The sequence below is a fragment of the Platichthys flesus genome, chromosome 17 (assembly GCF_949316205.1).
Source record: "Platichthys flesus chromosome 17, fPlaFle2.1, whole genome shotgun sequence".
NCBI lineage: Eukaryota > Metazoa > Chordata > Actinopteri > Pleuronectiformes > Pleuronectidae > Platichthys > Platichthys flesus.
The window spans coordinates 3,849,733-3,867,812 of NC_084961.1; the positions used below are offsets into that span (position 1 = coordinate 3,849,733).

The 18,080-nt window shown below is 44.6% G+C and overlaps 2 protein-coding genes across 2 annotated transcripts; both read left to right on the forward strand.

Moving 5' to 3' along the window:
- Positions 1–301: 301 nt before the first annotated feature.
- Positions 302–4,827, forward strand: ncdn (neurochondrin). Its single transcript, XM_062410094.1, has 8 exons — positions 302–413; positions 634–846; positions 1,348–2,401; positions 2,520–2,689; positions 2,895–3,133; positions 3,248–3,463; positions 3,562–3,704; positions 3,836–4,827. Exons 2-8 carry the CDS (start codon positions 640–642, stop codon positions 4,252–4,254), a joined length of 2,448 nt encoding a protein of 815 aa, XP_062266078.1. The 5' UTR covers positions 302–413; positions 634–639; the 3' UTR covers positions 4,255–4,827.
- A 1,561-nt stretch (positions 4,828–6,388) lies between these two features.
- tfap2e (transcription factor AP-2 epsilon) lies at positions 6,389–17,762 on the forward strand. The gene is made up of 7 exons (XM_062410010.1): positions 6,389–6,650; positions 8,027–8,470; positions 10,404–10,458; positions 13,361–13,592; positions 15,026–15,144; positions 15,695–15,833; positions 16,821–17,762. The coding sequence occupies exons 1-7, from the start codon at positions 6,624–6,626 to the stop codon at positions 17,080–17,082; spliced, it is 1,278 nt and encodes a 425-aa protein (XP_062265994.1). The 5' UTR covers positions 6,389–6,623; the 3' UTR covers positions 17,083–17,762.
- Positions 17,763–18,080: the final 318 nt, after the last annotated feature.

Consider the following 18,080-nt stretch of genomic DNA (forward strand, 5'->3'; position numbering starts at 1 on the left):
TTAAATAATCAGTCGAGGTTAAAAGTTATATCACACAGAGGCTTATTTTCACCCCAATTACCTCCTAAAGGTCCCGGTTAATCTCGCTACTTCCACCTGCTGTCAATGTCGAGAGACTTCGCTTTATTTAAATTATTTTTAATATGAATACAATAAATATTCCAATTATACTTGAAACAAATTTTTTTTTAATTAAATAATATGATAACAATACATCCGTGCTCGAAATATTAACGTGACGTCGCTTCTCCGACGAACCAAAATGGCGCCTCCGCCTTCCAACTATCCCGGCTGCGATTGGCTCGCTGACATTGTCCGAGCCTTCTCATTGGCTGCTTGTGGATTCAGTTTGACCGTCAACTTCCGGGTTGATGTCCACGAGCTGCAGAGTCTGAGAGGTTATTTCTTTTTAGGTAAGTTATTTTTCTGAACGTTACAGTTTTATTTTATAGCCTTGACCTTTGAAATCAACCTTTGCGAAGTGATACTCAACAATGGCATAAATAATAGTACCGAATAAATATGGCTGCGCATGCCGCCCTCAGTGACGTGGACCTGCTGATACTATATGTATTTTTAAAATCTTATCTTAAAGCTTAACGTTACTTCTCATTTTCTCTTATCGGGTTGCAGGTCGTGATGGCGGAAGGTGCCGACGTCGTGAGCTGCGAACCTCCCGGGGAAGAGGAGCAGGGAGCCGGGGGAGAAGATGGAGGAGATGGAGGAGGCTCGGAGAGGGATGGTGGAGCCGCTTTGACTGATGCTCAGAGAGACGTGTTGGAAAGATGTCTTCATACTCTCAGACACGCACAAAACGACAGCCACACGTTGGCTGCTCTTCTGCTGGTGAGTCCTAACATGTGTGGATCCATCACCATATGGTAGTTACTACTCCCAGTGTGTTTATTATCCCGACTGATCATAGTCAGGGGGATTTAAACCCATAGAGAAACATTTGATGAGTGATTCTCATATTGTAAACTACCTTTTATATACCTGTATTTGTAATTAGTTACTTTATACCTTTTAAATGTCATCGTCACCACTGATGCCGATAATGTCGGAATTTAATCTGTCATGGTTTCTAAACACTTGTTTGTACTTCCTCGGATATTCATTATAAATAAGATTAACTATTAACATCTCTATTCTGAAACACTACAAACATTTCAGGGAATAAATCAAACAGCTTTGTGAGCATTAGTACTTCCTATGGTTGAAATAGGAAAGCTCAATAATTCAAATTGTATTTGTTGGTCACGTCCCAGCCCTCCACAAACGTTAGGTCCACGTTTGAGGTCCACATACCTCAATACCTTAATTTGTTGTTTCCTTTGTTTATCTTAGATCACTCGTCTGTGTCCGGCGAGCCAACTGGACAAACCCACCTTGAGACGTATCTTCGAGGCCGTGGGACTCAACCTTCCCGCTCGGCTCTTGGTGACAGCAGTCAAAGGGCGTGAGAGCTCTGGTCTTCCCCCACATGAACTCCTTTCATTGGGCACAGCTCTGTTGGCCGCCTTGAGCACAGACCCAGACATGGCCTCCCATCCCCAGCTCCTCACCACCATCCCGCTCCTGCTGGGCCTTTTAGCAAATGGTCCTGTATCCAACCAGCAGGAGGAGAAACCAGCTGGAGAGAAGGGGAAGAATGCAGATAGTAAAGTACAAGCAGAAGAGAGTTCAGGTCCAGAGAGTAATCCTGCCAAAGTGGAAAAATCAGCAGGGGAGAGAAAAGCCAGTAAACAAAATGGTGATGACGGCAGCAAATCAAATGGAGTGAAAACAGAGACACCCCCATGTCCTCGTCTCGATAAGGCCTTGGCTGCCGACTGCTACCAGGTTTTGACGGCAGTGTGTGCTCTACCCAGGGGTCTTGACCAGCTGCTGGGCAGAGGAGCCATTCCTGCTCTGTGTCAGGCAGTGGAACAAAACCAGACTTTCAGCCGTGAGCAGGGGCTCCCCTTGCTCGGTTGCCTTCTCTCTGGCAGAACCAAGGACAAAGCGTGGAGTAAACACCCCGCGGAGCTCCACACCCTGCTGGAGAAGCTTTCCAAAGATTTCTGTCAGTCCACAGAGCAGACCCGACTGGACAGGTGCTCCCAGCTGGTGCAGTTCCTGCCCCCAGTGGGAGTGGCCACAGCCAGTGATGAGCTGAAGGGAGTCGTGAGCCGTGTGTGGGGGACTTTGAGACCCATGATGCAGTCGAAGTTGACACCGAGGCAGATCAGGCCCATCCTGGTCCTCAGTGCTTGTCTGCTGGATTTGTATGGGTGGGAGCAGGTGGGACCCCCGAAGACCTGCTGCTTACTGGTGAACCGGGCCTGCGTGGAGGTCAGGATGGGACTGGAGGAGCCGCCCGGCAACGAGCTGAGCCCAGAGCTGCAGCACACACTCACAGGTAGTGTGTTCATTGTTCTGCAGCAGTTAATTGTGATGCCTGTCTGAGGTTGATGCGCACAAATCTATTATATAACACATCTCTATTAGTTGTTTAAAACTCTTCTTTTCATTCTCAGGCTGTTACAGAATCATGGAGGCTGCCATAGAGCAGGCCTGCAGTCCGGCCCTGACTCAGGGCGCTACACCTCCTCCGAGCTCCGTGTCCTCGCTCAGTCTGCAGCAGAGCCAGCAGATCCTCACTGTCCTGCAGGAGGCCTTCTCCGCTGTGATATACCACCTGCAACAGGTGAGAGCATGAAGTTTGAGCTTCTGTTCATGGGACTCGATCCTTTTTACACCATTAACCATTAAAAGGAGATGAGTTCATTGCAAAAGACAAATGTTTAACATGATAATGTGATTTGTCCAGTTTCTCCATGTAAGGAAACCAGCTCTTTGCACTGTAAAAACTCAGAAGTCACACTCTTCCTCTTCTCCTCTGGTTCTCATAGGTGGATCCGAGTCAATACGGCGACCCATTCATTTTCGCCACATTCCGCTCTCTGTGCTCATGGCTGGCCGAGGAGACGTCCTGTCTGAAGGAGGAAGTGACCGGACTGCTGCCTTTCCTGATCGGCTACGTCCAAAGCCACATGCGAGGTGAGAGCCCCGAGGAGGGCCTCTCTGACTGGATGGCCGAGATGTCTTTCTCCGAGGAGAGGGGGCCCTGGACGGGCAGAGAACCTCTGAGGTAATTAGGACAATGATGGATCAGTAATTTTAGAGCTAAAACAACATATTCAAGGACAGGTTTTACTGGTTTCGTGTCGCAGGGTTTTCAAGAGAAATATCTTCGTCTCTCCAGGTATCTCCTCCCAGCTCTGTGCCACCTGTCGGCAGAGGAAGGTCCCAGGAAGGTGCTGCTCACGCTCGACACCCCGGCCCTGCTGGTGGACTTTCTGACCCACAGCTGGAACGCCCTCAAGGGGAAAGGTGGGGTGGCGTCCAGCAGGGATCCCAGCATGGAGACGGCCTGTTCAGCTCTTCTCAACTTCACTGTCACAGAACCAGAGAGAGTCAGGTACAGAGCTGACGTTCAAATCAAATACTCATTTGAACCCCGGGGCGTAAATGAAGTAATTCTGTCATTTCTAACTTTTTGGTTTCTCTTTGTTCTAGGAAGGATGCATGTTTCAGAACTCTGGAGGCTTTGCTGAGTGAAGCACTTCCTGTGTTGGTGCATAAACCCCGCCTCCTCGTCCTTGCAGCGAATATGTGCACTTTGGGGCTAATGATTGGTCGACTCAGATCAGCTCCTACAGGTGAAAGAACATTTAGAGTTTCCAAACTTCTCTTGTTTTAATGGCTAGAAAACTCCGGAAGTTCAAAATATCAGTTGTTTGCAGCTTTAAGTCGAAACCTTGAACTCCACTTTTATCTGTTGTTTCTCCAGGATCAGTGGAAGCCAGCCAGAGGCGTTTTTTCTCCTCAGCACTCCGGTTCCTCCGCGGCGCCCTGGACACTGGATCTAGCACCAAGCTGGTTCAGGTGAGCGTCAGCTGGGAGGAGAACTGGGACGAGGCCGCCGAGCTCTGGAGGCTGGGCTTGCAGGCCCTGGGAGGCTGCGTCCGTGCTCAGCCCTGGATCACCACGCTGGTCAGAGAGGAAGGTTGGCTCAAGCACACGCTCGCCATGCTGGGCCAGTGTAGCGCACTAGCTGACAAGCACACACAGGGGGCGCTAGAGGAAGCTCTGTGCGCCGTGGCAGAGCGGTGTCCCCTCTGTAAACAGGAGATCGGAGATGTGATGAGGAATGAAACAGGAGCTTTGAGCTGCATGCGGAACCTGAAGAAGACGATGCTGGTGAAGTGAAACCAAACGGCTGCCGATGGACAAACAGTGCGTTTTCAACTTGAAACCTTGAAAAAGAAGAAGCACTACAGAAATATAAAAGCACAGTCATTAATGAAGCCCAGCTGAACTTCTGTCTGATAAAAACCACTAAAAACACAGAAACCATCATTAAACAGACGTGTATTTTGTATTTTTGGTCAATGTGGATTTGCTTGTCCATCTTTATGTAGTTTATGATTATGACGTGGACAATGTGTCCTCTGGCTTTTCTGTGTAAAGAGATGAAATGACACCAAAGCTCACAATATTGAAAATAGGTCAAATTATGTTTCCATTTATGTTTTTTCTGTGTAACTTTGCCCCGTCAGACTGAGACTGAAATGCTTTTTATCTAAACTATTTACACCAGTGAAAATAATCTGAACCATAATCTACAACCACATACATGTAAAGCCTGTGGAGACAGCTGTGCCCTGGAGACAAATGGTTTTTCTTTTCCTCCCAGGAATTTCAATACACACGAGCTGTTTCTTACACGTGAACCCTGAGATGTAAAAATACATTTAATAAAGAATTATTTTGTCAGAGAACTAAAAACTGTGTTGCCAATGTTATTTATGCAGCTATAGTCAAACATCCATGTATATAACTGAACAGTTCAACATTTCTGACTTAAGTTTTGGAATAAATCTTTTTCAGGTGTTAAATAATCTGGAGTAACTTCAGTAACCAGTGGAAATGGTCCTTCCACCAGAAGGGAAAGGTCTTGTCTCGCCACTACCACAAGGTGGCGCAGTCAGACTTGATGCTGGCGGAAGTTCCTGATCAACACTTTTTCTTCCCCTGCGCACAGATCTCTGCAGTTTTTTCGTTTTTCAACTAGATTGGTTACTTTATCAAATTTAAACAGAATTAAACTAAATATCCGCAAAGAAAACGTCAAATTATTAAACTTTTCCTAAGGTCATTGAGTCTGAAACTAAATTGCTTAATTGAGTTTGAAACGTCTCCAAGCAAGAATATCTCTAAACGTAATTTTTACTTGTACTGTCAAATTGGGAGGATTTTTTTTCAGGTTGGAAATCTTTACTTTAAATTGACAAGTATTAGTAAAAAAATATTTGAATTCAAAGAGAAGAGGAAGATACGTTTTTCATAATCTGTGATCCTGGTGTTTATCTCCGGCCTGCCATGTTTCTTCTTCTTCTTCTTCTTCCTCATCACCTCATCCCTGATTCTTTGGTCCAAGTTTTTTTTTTAATCAACCCCCACCTCAACTCCTGTCACCTCCCGCCCTCCTCTCCTTTCGGGTTTAACCCCCCCATCCCTCCCTCCCCAAACAGCCGTCTCTTTTCACTCTGACTCATCCATACAAACTCATGCATCGTCTCAAACTAACTCACTCCTCTCTGCACCTTCAGCCTCCATCCACCGCCTCACCTTAACCCCCCGTCACCCAGCAGCACCATCACCACCACCAGCTTCACCTGCCACCACTATGCTCTGGAAATCCCGAACCAAGACTGACATTTTGCAGGTAAACGAAAAATCTTTTTCTGTTTTTAAATGGTGTATGCATATTTACAATTAATTAAGTAGGTGTAGGTCTGGTGTGTAGGAGTAAATCGCAGCACATTGTGACTTGTTTACAGACTTAGAATCCACACAATAATACACTTTTCTGTAATTCAACCTGTCTGTAGTTCAGTATCGATTTCAGAAAGTGAAATATTTGTATTTATTTCAGAGTTTAAAACTAGGAAACTCAAGATCTTTGGCAAAATGACGAGAATGTTTGTGCGTAAAAAAGACAAAATGGTCTTAACTAGTTGGTCTATACCTCAGATGTTTAAAATTAAATTCAAAAAGATCAATTTTATATAATATTTGTGAAGTAAACGAACAAGACAGAAAAATCGGTGTAACTTGGTGCGTAAAACCCAGAATTCTGTATAATCCAGTGCCAGTATTTGACAAATATACAAAATCATAAAAGTGCGGAGATTGTATGAATTAACAACCAGTTAATGGATGATTATATCTCTTTAAGAGCACTGGGCCCTCTCGACCCCTCCCCTCACTCTGCCGGCTGCGCGCAAAACCTATAAGTAGTGCGCTCATGGAGAGACTGGAGGACTGTGCTGTGCGCTCGTGTGTGTGAGTGAGTGTGTGTGTCTGGCAGCAGCAGCAGCAGCAGCATCTTGTCATCTGTGCGTAAAAGAGCGAGGAAAAGGGAAAGTAAATAACAACGCTTGAGTTTAATGGACCGTTAAAACAGCCTGGATTTACATCTCGGGGAGAATTTGGTTCACATCGTTCAGTCGCTGGAAAACCTGCTCGTTCCTGTTGAACACATTTCACACTTGGGGACATCCAGAGTTGTCCAGATGTTAATCCACACCTATTCGGCTATGGTGAGTTTGATGAGAGGATTTATATGTTCTGCTGATTTGTGTTCATCCCTCCTGTATGCCAGTTTTTGGGGAAGAAGTTCATTTGGAGGAATTCCAGTAGAATAAACTCAGAAAAAATGCATAATTTCACGAGTGGGAAAAACGGCTCCTCGTAATTAAAATGCGTAATTAAGGATTTGATGGATGTGGTGCGTTTGTTGACCTGTGGCACCAACTGTCAGCCCGTGGAGAATAATAACCCTTGATGATAATAATCATAATTAGCATCATTATTATGTGTTTTACGCGTAAAGTTAAATGTATCCCTGGTGCGTCTGGTTCGTCTCCGGTGGAATCCGAAGTGTCAGCCGGTCTGACAGTGAGTGTACTGCCGCGGAGACAGTCTTTGTCTGCACCGTGTCACCGCGAGTGAGACCCGCTGACAGTGAAGTGTCCACTCGCTGCACAAACTCCTGACGCACAGGATCCCACAGGACGCGATGCGCTTTACGCATTGGATTATAACTTCAAACTTGCTCGGGATTAAATTAGCTTCACAACCCTGCACAGTTTGGACGTTGGATGACAATTGCGCGTGTGTCTGTGCCAAGTGTCTGTGCGCGTGTGAACCTGGCAGCGGCCCGCTTTGCCTCGCGACCCATAATGGACATTGTTCCACCACGACACCATTGATTTTGGGTGACCCAGCTTTCAGAAAAAAAAAAAGAAAAATCCAATTTGAGCAGGATGTATGTGAGCACAAATGTAGGCTGGTGTTACCGCACACACACGCATACACACACGTACACATGCACACACGCACCCACACACATCCACTCTTCCACGGTTGTTACACGAGGGTTCAAACTTGTGAAGTCAAAATAACAATTTGTTTTCCTACAGCTTGCCAACACGATTGAGCCGTTTTTCCTTTTCACTGGTGGGTGGGTGGGGGGGTCAGCGCGTGTGTCTGTGTGTGTTGACAGGGTGGCAGATTATATACAGATGGACCCCCCCCACCCCTTGTTGGAGCGACGTGTTATTATTGTGCATTACCTGTCCTTTGTGCAGCTCCTTGGTGGCCGTGACCTTTCTGACACTGTGCAGCGGCGGTGCCACCGGCGCCTCCTGTCGCCGCGCATCACTTCAAAGCACCGCTGCTATTTTCCATTGGTCTAATAAAGAGGAGAAATGCGTTTAATTAGGATTTCTGCTGGTTTCTGTTAAATTAAATCACATTATTTTAAAGGAAGTTCGCTCTATTTTCTAATCCTGAACCAGCAACACGACAGATTCTCTTCCTTTTGGAATCTGTGTGACATTTGGTTGAATGAATTGTTCCATGAAGATCTTGGAAGCTCCTGATATAAAAATCTAACTTTCTCCTTTTCTTCCAGGACCGCGCAGACGGACTTAGCGGCTCTTCGCCGAGTGGGCGCCTCTCCCAGCTCTCCTCCCTGAACCAGGCCGCCTACTCCTCGGCTCCCCCGCTCTGCCACACCCCGGCCTCTGACTTCCAGCCTCCGTACTTCCCTCCCCCCTATTCCCAGTCCTCCCTGCCATACTCTCAGAGCCAGGAGTCGGCGTATTCCCACCTGTCAGACCCCTACACCTCCATCAACTCGCTCCACCAGCACCAGCAAGCCGCTTGGCATTCGCAGAGGTCGCGCTCCGACGATGGGGGGCTCCTGTCACAGTCTCACCGGGCGCTCAGCCTCGACCACCGGCGGGATTACGCAGCCGTGCCCCGACTGCTCCACGGTCTCGGGGAAGGGGCGGCCGCGCTTGGGGACGGTCCTCTCGGGATGCACCTGGGACATCACGGCCTGGACGATCTGCAGGTGACTTGACTTTTCTATTTTTGGTTGTTGATTGGAGGTTTTACGCGCTGCAGAGTCCGTGCGTAAAAGTCACTCGGCACATGATCCACAAAGTATTAATGAAAACAAAACATGCTTATTCGATTATTATCTATTGGATCCTTTATTATAATGGGTAATTATTGTAAAATAGTTCAAATACACCTGTTTAAATCCTACGTAGCAAAAAGGCCTCAAGGCAAATTACCTTTAATGCTCTTCATTCAGGGGTTAATAAACTAATATCACTTTTTAATATCATGTAATTTGCTGGGGCTTTTATTTAGAAACGTGGTTTATTGTATTTATAATTTTCATCAATTTTGACATTTTAATTTGTAAACATCACCTGCAGGACTTTCGTCTATTTTATATAAAGTCTCCTTTAGGTGTCAGACTCGAAAACAGGAATGAAAAACAGTTTTCTTTCAGTCCAGACTTTTAAAAATGAAGTTAAATATAATTAGAATATTAGTTCCCATATTTCTAAAAAACAAATCACCAGTTTATCTCATTAACCTGTTCATATAATGAAGGTTAAATATCAAGTTTAATTTTGAGCATCGTGGAATTTTATATTTCTACCATGATGTGACTGTTTTAGTTTTGTTTTTTATGTGGTCCAATAATTAGTTTTAAACTTTTTTTTTTAACTTAATGCCTTAAAAAATATAGTTGAGCTGCAGCCAATAAAAAAAAATCCTGCATTTTCCAAAATTCAAAACTGCAATCTAAAAAAAAACAAGTGGTGATTTGGTCACATGCCACTTTGCATCCCACCCCCCCTCTCAGTGTTACACTCGCAGACACAAAGTGATTCTGCAGCCTTTTCTCTTTTTGTTTTTCGGGGATGGGGTGGTGGTGGTGGGGGGGGGGGAGAAGAAGAATAGTTCGCGTGGCGTGTTGAACAGTCAGCAGCAGCCGCAGCTCCCCTGCAGCAGGTGCAGCTGCAGACGCTGTTTGTTGCCTCCTCGCAGGAACAGAAAAGAGAAAACACACCGAGACCAATCGATGTGCACGGTCATTATTGGGAAAAGGAACGTGTGAGAGCGGCGCCAGGCAAAGAGTCAACCCGGTGCATGTTACTGTTAAACGCTCCCACTCGACAAGGACCTTTTATTTGATTAATGGATTATATCCTACGCGTTTGAACCCTCTTATAAATTCCGCACAAAGGAGACATCCGAGCATCGCCCTGCAAGACGCTTTTATTCCCACTGAATGAGAAGATCAAATACACTGCGAGGGGTTTAATTCAGTCTTTGACTCACTCAGCTCCACTGGCTCTTTGTCATTGTTGAAATTTACATTTAAGGCCATTTCTTTGTACATGTTCCATAATGGGAAAACGTAAACGAGCCCTTTCTCTAGTTATTTTAAAGTGTTAATCATGACAGTGTCTCTTTAGTTGTAGTTATTTTTGGGGGTTTAAGTACATTTAAACCAATGAAAGCTTAAAAAAAGGCAAGTTCTTGTTCAAATATGATTTAATAACCAACATTTTGACTCCAAATTTAACACAAAACTATAAATTTATGTATTTTTAACAATTTCAACCTGCTGATGCTTTTGTTAACACAATTCCTTTTGTCGAGCCGTGTAAGAAATGTGATTGAACTGTATGAAATGTTAAATAATATCTAAAAACTTCCATCATTTACCACTTTTATTATTCAACGATCTTATTATATACGTGAATGGAGAGTGTTCGTGTTTGCTGTGAGGCGAGAAAGAAAAATTAAATGTTGGACCTTCCATCATTGCATTGGCCTGAGAGGAAGAAGAGCTGTGTGTGTGTGTGTGTATATATGTGTGTGTGTGAGAGAGAGAGAGAGAGGGACAGTGTGTGTGTTTGTGTTTGCTGCAAGAGTCCAGTTGACAAATGATAGTGACTGTCTGTCTGTCTGACACACAGGGAATGGAGGAAGGATCAGCCCTGGGCATCCTCGACCACTCTGTCATTAAAAAAGGTAAGAGGTGGGAGAGCTGTGTGTGTCTGTGTGTGTGTGTGTGTGTGTGTTTGTGTGTGAGGGAGAGAGGGAGAGAGAGATAGATAGAAAGAGAGAACAGAAAGATGGAGTGTGTATGTGTGCGTTTGTGTCTAAGTGTGCACCTATATAATTGTGCTATATGTGCTGAAGGGGGTTTTGTGTTTAGGGGCTCTCCAACACTAGTCTCTCTCACTGATACACACACACACACACACACACACACACACACACACATACACACACACTCACACACACTATAAATAATTCTGTTTTGCTATTTCATTTGAAGTCAAGAAGTCCTCTAACACTCAGCTGCAGACTTCACCCCAAAGGCACACATTCTTAATGAACTGTTCATGGTCATATGAGAGAGCGAGTGTGCACGAGTGTGTGTGTGTGTGTGTGTGTGTGTGTGTGAGAGAGAGTGCGGAAGAGAGAGGGATTAGAGTGGAGAGGAGAGGGAAGTGGGGCAAAGCATAAAAGGGAGGGGAACATGATAAAAGAGGAGTTGTGGGGAAATTTGCGGAGTGTGATCACTCTCATATCACCGAGTGTGAGTGGCAGAAGACACAGGGGCACGATTAGAAAACTCAAGTTGGATTTGGAGCTGGTGCAGTTTGATACTGTGCAAATCCCCCCCCCCAAAAAAGAAAGCCCCTGATATAGGCCGTCCTGGTGGGGAGTGGAGGGGTGCAGGGAATCAGTGAAGATTTGCTCTGAATCCAGCTGAAGATGACACCTGCTGTGCCTCAGAACACTTTCTCTCTCTCTCTCCTGCTTTTAAATTCCCCTTTAAATGAAGAGCTTCTAAACAATTATTACTTTTTATTCTCTGATTTATCAATTCAACCTCCACGTGAACAACAATCCATTCTCACATTTTTGCCTCCATCCAAACACCTCAGCGCCTCGAACCCCTTTCGTGTCCCAACGTTTTCACCCAAAACAAGGATGTGAATCTCCGAGTCTAATCCCCCAAGGAGCAGCGCCGTGCGTTTTACAGCACGAATCCGCAAAGCAGCAGTCATTTGATGAAGTGGCAGGGATTCCTCTTGTTTGCCAAACTCTCAGAATTGATCAATTACCCCGGCAAGCACTCACATGTACAGCAGCGAGATAGCAGAGCAAACCTAAAGCCCTCGTGAATAAGAAAATCCAATAAGGAGAAAGAGAACGAGACAGAATATAGAAAAAGGGAAAAGTGTGGAGGGGGGGGGGGGGGGGGGGTTGAGGAGTGGGAGGCACAAGAGAGAGATGATAAGAGAAAGAGAAGAAAAGAGAGTGAGAGAGAAGGAGGGGCAGACAGCTGACAAAGGAGAGAGGGAAAGAGAGAGCGAGAGCTTCGGAGGAAGCTCTGCAGCTCTGTGGCCTCCATCATCGGCTGCTGGGGAACCAGGGGATTTTTCAGTTTTTGGATGGGGGGGGGGGGGGGGGGTCTGTGCTGCGTGGCCCGCCACCCACAGCGTGCGAGGGGAGAGCGGGCGTCTCAGAGCTCAGTGACACAGATAAAATGTCTTTTTAAAGACAGGAGAGGGAGGATAGCAGACACGTCAGGACTGGAAGGAGAGAGGACAAGTGAGGAGATGTACACACGTGTTGCATCTTCTTATACAAATACTACACAATATTATTTATTGCTATATTTGTAAACACCACTGCTGGCTATATTAATTCCCTGAACCTGATGAGAGCTGGTTCATCCAAATAATAAATCAATGTTCTATAAGACACAGACCAGGAACAATGTCTGTGACTTTTGATTTTTGCTTTTTTTGTCTGATGTCGCCCTAAACATAAAATTCTTTGTCTCAAATATTTTTCCATGTGATCTTTGTATTCTATTGTTTCTTCAGCTGGTGAAAGCTGTGAAAGAAAGAAAGATTCGATTTTTTAAATATAAATCCTAAATGTTTTAAGGTCAACAAACATTATTCAAACTAATTGCATAGGAGTGAAGTCAGAAATTTAATAATGAATATAACCATTATAACAAAACATTACTGAATAAATAGCTAAATTATTTGTATTAACTCATATAAACTTCATCTTTGAGCCATTGAGGGAATAATATCCTGATAAAATTAACAAAGCAGTTGATTCCTTCAAGATTCAAAACTTTAACGTCCATAACCCAGGAATTAATGCAAAATCTTTGATTTGTGTATGAGACACAAAAAAATGGATTTCATTGTTAACATGGATTTGTCATATTTGATGAATCCAAATCTAATTTCATCAACAAATATATTTTATTATCTATTGATACAACCTATCTTTGTATGTTGCACTATTATATTGTATATTTTGCATGTTTTTAATGGCTTAACCTGCTGCAAGTTGGCATTCAACTAAATAAATCCCTCAGATGCTTCAGACAATTTTACTCCTAGACTGAAAACTCCTGAAGTTGTTAAAAAATAAAAAAAAGGCTTCACAAAACGTCTATTCCCCATTTTGAAACCACTTCTATTAAAAGTTTACCCCAGTGCAGACAAGTGAGTGCAAATTGAGCTCCTGCAGGTGCGAAGTGAAGCTATTTGAGAATGCACAGCTGAAATGTAACAAGCTGCAGTTTAGGCAACAGAATCAACAAGCAGCTCTCCAGAATTAGAGCTGTCGACACGGGGGAGGACACAACGCTGAATAGATTAATCAGGAGGAGGAGGTGGAGGAGGAGGAGGAGGACAGTCACACAGTCATTCACACAACACTATTGTCATCGCACCAGACATATGTTTAGAATTGATGAGCTTTATTTATTATTTACCCCCTTCATTCCTTCTCTTTGTTGCTGTGTAACTTTCCCTATCTTGGATTTTCATGTTATTCAAGTCAAAGTGTGTAAATGAGCTCAAACCTCTCCTCCTCTCTCCATCATCAGTTCCCATGCCACACAAGCTGAACGGCTCGTCCCTCTCGGTCCTCTCCATGGGGAAGGACGGCCTCGGGGTCGGGCTGGTGTCCAACCCGGCCGAGGTCTTCTGCTCGGTGCCCGGTCGCCTGTCGCTGCTCAGCTCCACCTCCAAGTACAAGGTGACGGTCGGGGAGGTGCAGCGGCGCCTCTCCCCGCCCGAGTGCCTCAACGCCTCCCTGCTGGGTGGAGTCCTCCGCAGGTGAGCCGGGGAACCAGAGGGGGGGGGGGGGGATATGCAGGTGTAGAGATGAAGCATCAAGAATCTACACTCAACACAAACTTGATCCCAACACTGTTCTGACTCTAACTTTCTGAGATCTCTTATGAAACACTTGAAACTGACTCATCGAGGCCTCTGTAAAGTAGGGAATAAAAGAAGGGAAGGATCTGACAATAACAAGTGATACTGTAAGAACCAGTTCCATAAATAACTTGAAGTTTTACAGCAACTCAGCAAATTCTTCTTTAATGCCTATGGATCCCTGTTGATTTCATACATGTTGAAGATTTAAATTCTTAGGCTCTAATTTAACATTTTAACCACGTGATCCCTCTAACAATAAATAACACGATTTGAAGTGAAGTCCATGACTTAAGAAGTCAGAAAATAAATGTTCAGGAGTTTTTATTCTTCATATTCAACATTTATCCTGATGGAGAAGAACTATGGGTTTATGGGAAATGTAGTCTTTGCTCTGGGTGACAGTACAACACTAGTTTTATTGATTAATAATTAAATTTATGTAATGATATACAAATTATAAACCGAAGTTTAAAAACACAACACTCCCTTTCATTAGATTAATAAATCTTTTCAGAATAAGAGCCCCTGAACTGTAGGGCCATGAGGGCTGAGGACCTAATGTGCATCATGGGACTAAATCACAGGAGAAGCCGTGTGGTGTAATTAAACACAGCTTCAGGGCAAGAGCACAACTTTACGAGTCTGCTTTCAGGCTGAATCACTTTGAGGGAACGTAAGTAAAACATATTTAGGGATTTAACTTTATATTAAATTGCTCTGACAGCTATAAATAGTTTCTGCTTACTTTGAAAATAAAGATTTATCATATAAATACAGGATTGTTTGTTAATATTTGTTCTTGTGGTTTATAAACCATTCATCTGTATATAAATAGGTTAAATTAGTCCCAGCGGCAACACTGATATAATCTGTTAGGATCAAATATTCTTACATTATATTAATGAGTTAGTTTAAAACCCCTCCATGTTATTTAGCTGATAATGCTGCTGTATTTCTACTTAATAACATTTTCTGCAGGAATTATACAGCCTTCATTCTTCTTTACTAAACTAAATATTTGCTAAATTTACTAAATGAGTATAAGAATAAAAACATGAATGAGACCAACTAATGGAGATGAAAATAAGAAAATACAAGATACTACCAGTTCTGACAGGGAACATAGGGAGGATGTATCTTCTCACACACACACACACACACATTCCTCACCATACACACAATCCAGAGAAATACAGGCACATAAAGCAGAACAGACACAGAGTAGAAAACACACACATGCACAAACACACACACATGTACACAAACACACACACCCACTATGACCATCTCTTAAAAACTGCTCTCTCTGTCTCCCTGCCCCCCCTCAGGGCTAAGTCAAAGAATGGTGGCCGCTGTCTGAGAGAGCGTCTGGAGAAGATTGGCCTCAACCTGCCCGCCGGGCGACGCAAGGCAGCCAACGTCACTCTGCTAACATCTCTAGTGGAGGGTAGGGACACACACACACACACACACAACCACACACACACACACACACACACACAAAGTGACCTGCATATATCCTGACAGATAGAGACACATATTCACATGGAAATATCCTCGCATGAGCAAACATGAATAAACAGTCGGAGGGGGGGGGGGGGGGCGTGCGTGTGCAAACACAAGTGCAGGGTGTCATTTTAGAAAAGCCGAGGCTGCCTCACAAAAGCCAAAGAGCAGTGAACTGGTTGAGGAGTGAAAGTGAGAGAAATGGCCGCCGAGCTCGTCTCTTGACCCGAGCCGACCCGGGAAGCTGCACCAGCCGACTGTGCATCGTTTAAAGAAGCATTTGTAATTATTGGATTTGAAAGTCAAACAGACCAATTGGCCCCTTGACTCTTAAAACCACTGAAGCAGTAGCTGCATTTTTTCTGTCTGACTAACACAGAAGACTGATCCTTTATTGTACTGGTTGGTGATTCTGCTTTAGTCACAGTCTCACTCTCTTCCTCTTCTTCTTCCTCCTCCTCCTCCTCCTCCTCCTCCTCCTCCCCCTCCAGGTGAGGCCGTCCATCTGGCGCGGGACTTCGGCTACGTGTGTGAGACAGAGTTTCCAGCCAGAGCCACAGCTGAGTATCTGTGCAGGCAGAGTGAACCCGAGCAGCTCCCAACACGGCGCAGCATGCTCCTCGCCACCAAGTGAGTCCCCCCCCCCCCCCTGCACACCCACACCACAGCTGCAGCTCTTCTCTTTAGTCCATTGATTTTTCTCTCAAATAATCAATTGATTGTTTTGTCCATCAATCCTCAATAAAAAACAAAGTAAAGAATTTCAACCATGTTGCCGGAGGTGATATCATCAAATTCCAGTTGTGGTCGGAGCAGCTGCTCAAAACCACAGGATTTCACAATCAGCACGAGAGAGAAAGTCTAATTTCACAGATTTTAGAAGTTAAATGAATAAAATCTTTGCATTAATGTTTGATAAATTACTTGAATCAACTGTTTAGGCCGAGTTTTATTCATTTTTATGAGGCTTTTCCTGCACCATCTCAGTATTTGAGGAGAAATCCATTTGAAGGCTTCAGTTACCCGACAAACAAGACAAGGTTTCTTATTCAAATTTTAAGAAACAATCAATTTAATTTAATTCCATTTAATTTCATAATTATAACATTTCATTCAATTTCTCCTTTTTTGACCTACGTCATCTCTAAAATTGCTGAATGGAAATAGTTGACGTAAATACTTCTGTTCCTGGTTGTATGTTTGACAGTTTATATGGTTTCCTTTGATCCCCTCTGTAAAACCTTTTTAAAAATTCAATACATTTAGTTTTTTGGACTAAATTCCCCAAAAGTAACAACAATCAGTCAATCCTTTAAAAACCGGGGCGGTGGCAACAAGGTTGGCAAAGCAATGAGATATCTGGGGCCCCATGCAAAAAGGGGCCCCCCAAAAACTCCTGATATTCTTTGTGCACACAAACCTTAGATTCTATCAGCGACTATGGACAGGAGTAGAGCAATGACACTGTGGTCACAAACCCCCCAACACCTCATGGGCACTAACTCTCAGCCAAATTTAGTGTGGCCCCCCAGTTCCCTTTTGCCTGTGACCCCTCACAATAAACCTCACCATCACCAAAATAACGACTAACAAGCTGCTTTGTGCTCTTCCTCTCAGGGAGGTCTGTAAGGAGTTCGTGGACCTCATGTCCCAGGACCGCTCCCCGCTGGGCGGCAGCCGACCCAACCCGTGCCTGGAGCCCGGCGTCCAGGGAAGCCTCACCCACTTCAGCCTGCTCACCCACGGCTTCGGAGCCCCCGCCATCTGCGCCGCGCTGTCCGCCTTCCAGAGCTACCTGATGGAGGCCATCAAAATGCTGGACAAGGGGGAGGGCGGCGGGAAGAGCCACCACGACAAGGAGATGAAGCACCGCAAATAGAGAGCGCCGGTGGGGGGGGAGGGTGTGAACCGATGTGCGGTTACATGGACGGAAGGATGGAGAGGCAGAAAGGAAGAGAAAAGAGGGAGGGGAAGACGGACTCGTGGCCCCTCTGCGTCTTGACCTTTGCCCTCAGGATGAAAACTGAGACTTTTACCTCCCAGAAGCCCCGGCGGTCCCTCTCATCAAGGAGGGGGGGGGGGGCTTGAACGATGATGATATCTGTACTGTAATATGTGTCAGCAGCCACCTCACTCAAACTGACGCATGGACCTCTCTTCTTCAGTAGCTGGTTTGTGTCACGATGGCGTCTGCGAAACATCTGGAGGAGTTCCAACATCTGGCAGAAAGGTTCCAGTGGTTTCTACCCCCTTTTTTTTTATTTACTTAGGTCACCTTGAATACGTCAATTTCACCTGTGTTTTAGGAGCCCCTGCCTCCATCACACAAACACACAGACACACACAGACACACACAGACACACACACTTCGACATTTCTCTGGACTGAACTCATCTTGGGAAACATCCTGAGCCATATCCTGGAGAACCACCCCGCTCTTCGCTCCTCTGCAGCCGTGGGAGGATTTTAACTCCACCTGATTGGACGAGCGTAGCTTCCATATGTAGTTGTTCTTAGTGGGTGGTCATGGGAAATTGAGTACTCTGGGTTCTCTGGCAGCGGGGCGGGGCGTGGCAGGGCGGGGGGGAGGTACAGGGGGAGTTAAAGGCAGCTAAAGGAGATTTGTTTTTATTTTATTTTGAAGTGCTGGCGTGTTGGTAACTTAAAAAATAATTTTGTACTTTCTGTGTCTGTTTATTATTAATGTTATTACTGTTGTTATTATTATTATTGTATTACGGCATAAATGTAATATATTATTAAAAGAATTAAGAAGTGACGTGAGTGATTTTATGTTTTGATCTAAAATATCAGAATAATATAAACTATTATCTATTTTTTCTTTTATTGTGATGCTTCCCCTCGTCTGTGTCTGTG

Excerpts from the sequence above, each read along its gene's own strand:
- ncdn (XM_062410094.1), top strand. The coding sequence starts at position 640 with ATGGCGGAAGGTGCCGACGTCGTGAGCTGCGAACCTCCCGGGGAAGAG. Across the intron at positions 2,690-2,894 it reads TGATATACCACCTGCAACAG|GTGGATCCGAGTCAATACGG; the intron begins GTGAGAGCATGA and ends TGGTTCTCATAG. Across the intron at positions 3,134-3,247 it reads ACGGGCAGAGAACCTCTGAG|GTATCTCCTCCCAGCTCTGT; the intron begins GTAATTAGGACA and ends TCGTCTCTCCAG.
- tfap2e (XM_062410010.1), top strand. The coding sequence starts at position 6,624 with ATGTTAATCCACACCTATTCGGCTATG. Across the intron at positions 6,651-8,026 it reads TCCACACCTATTCGGCTATG|GACCGCGCAGACGGACTTAG; the intron begins GTGAGTTTGATG and ends CTTTTCTTCCAG. Across the intron at positions 15,145-15,694 it reads GCTAACATCTCTAGTGGAGG|GTGAGGCCGTCCATCTGGCG; the intron begins GTAGGGACACAC and ends CTCCCCCTCCAG.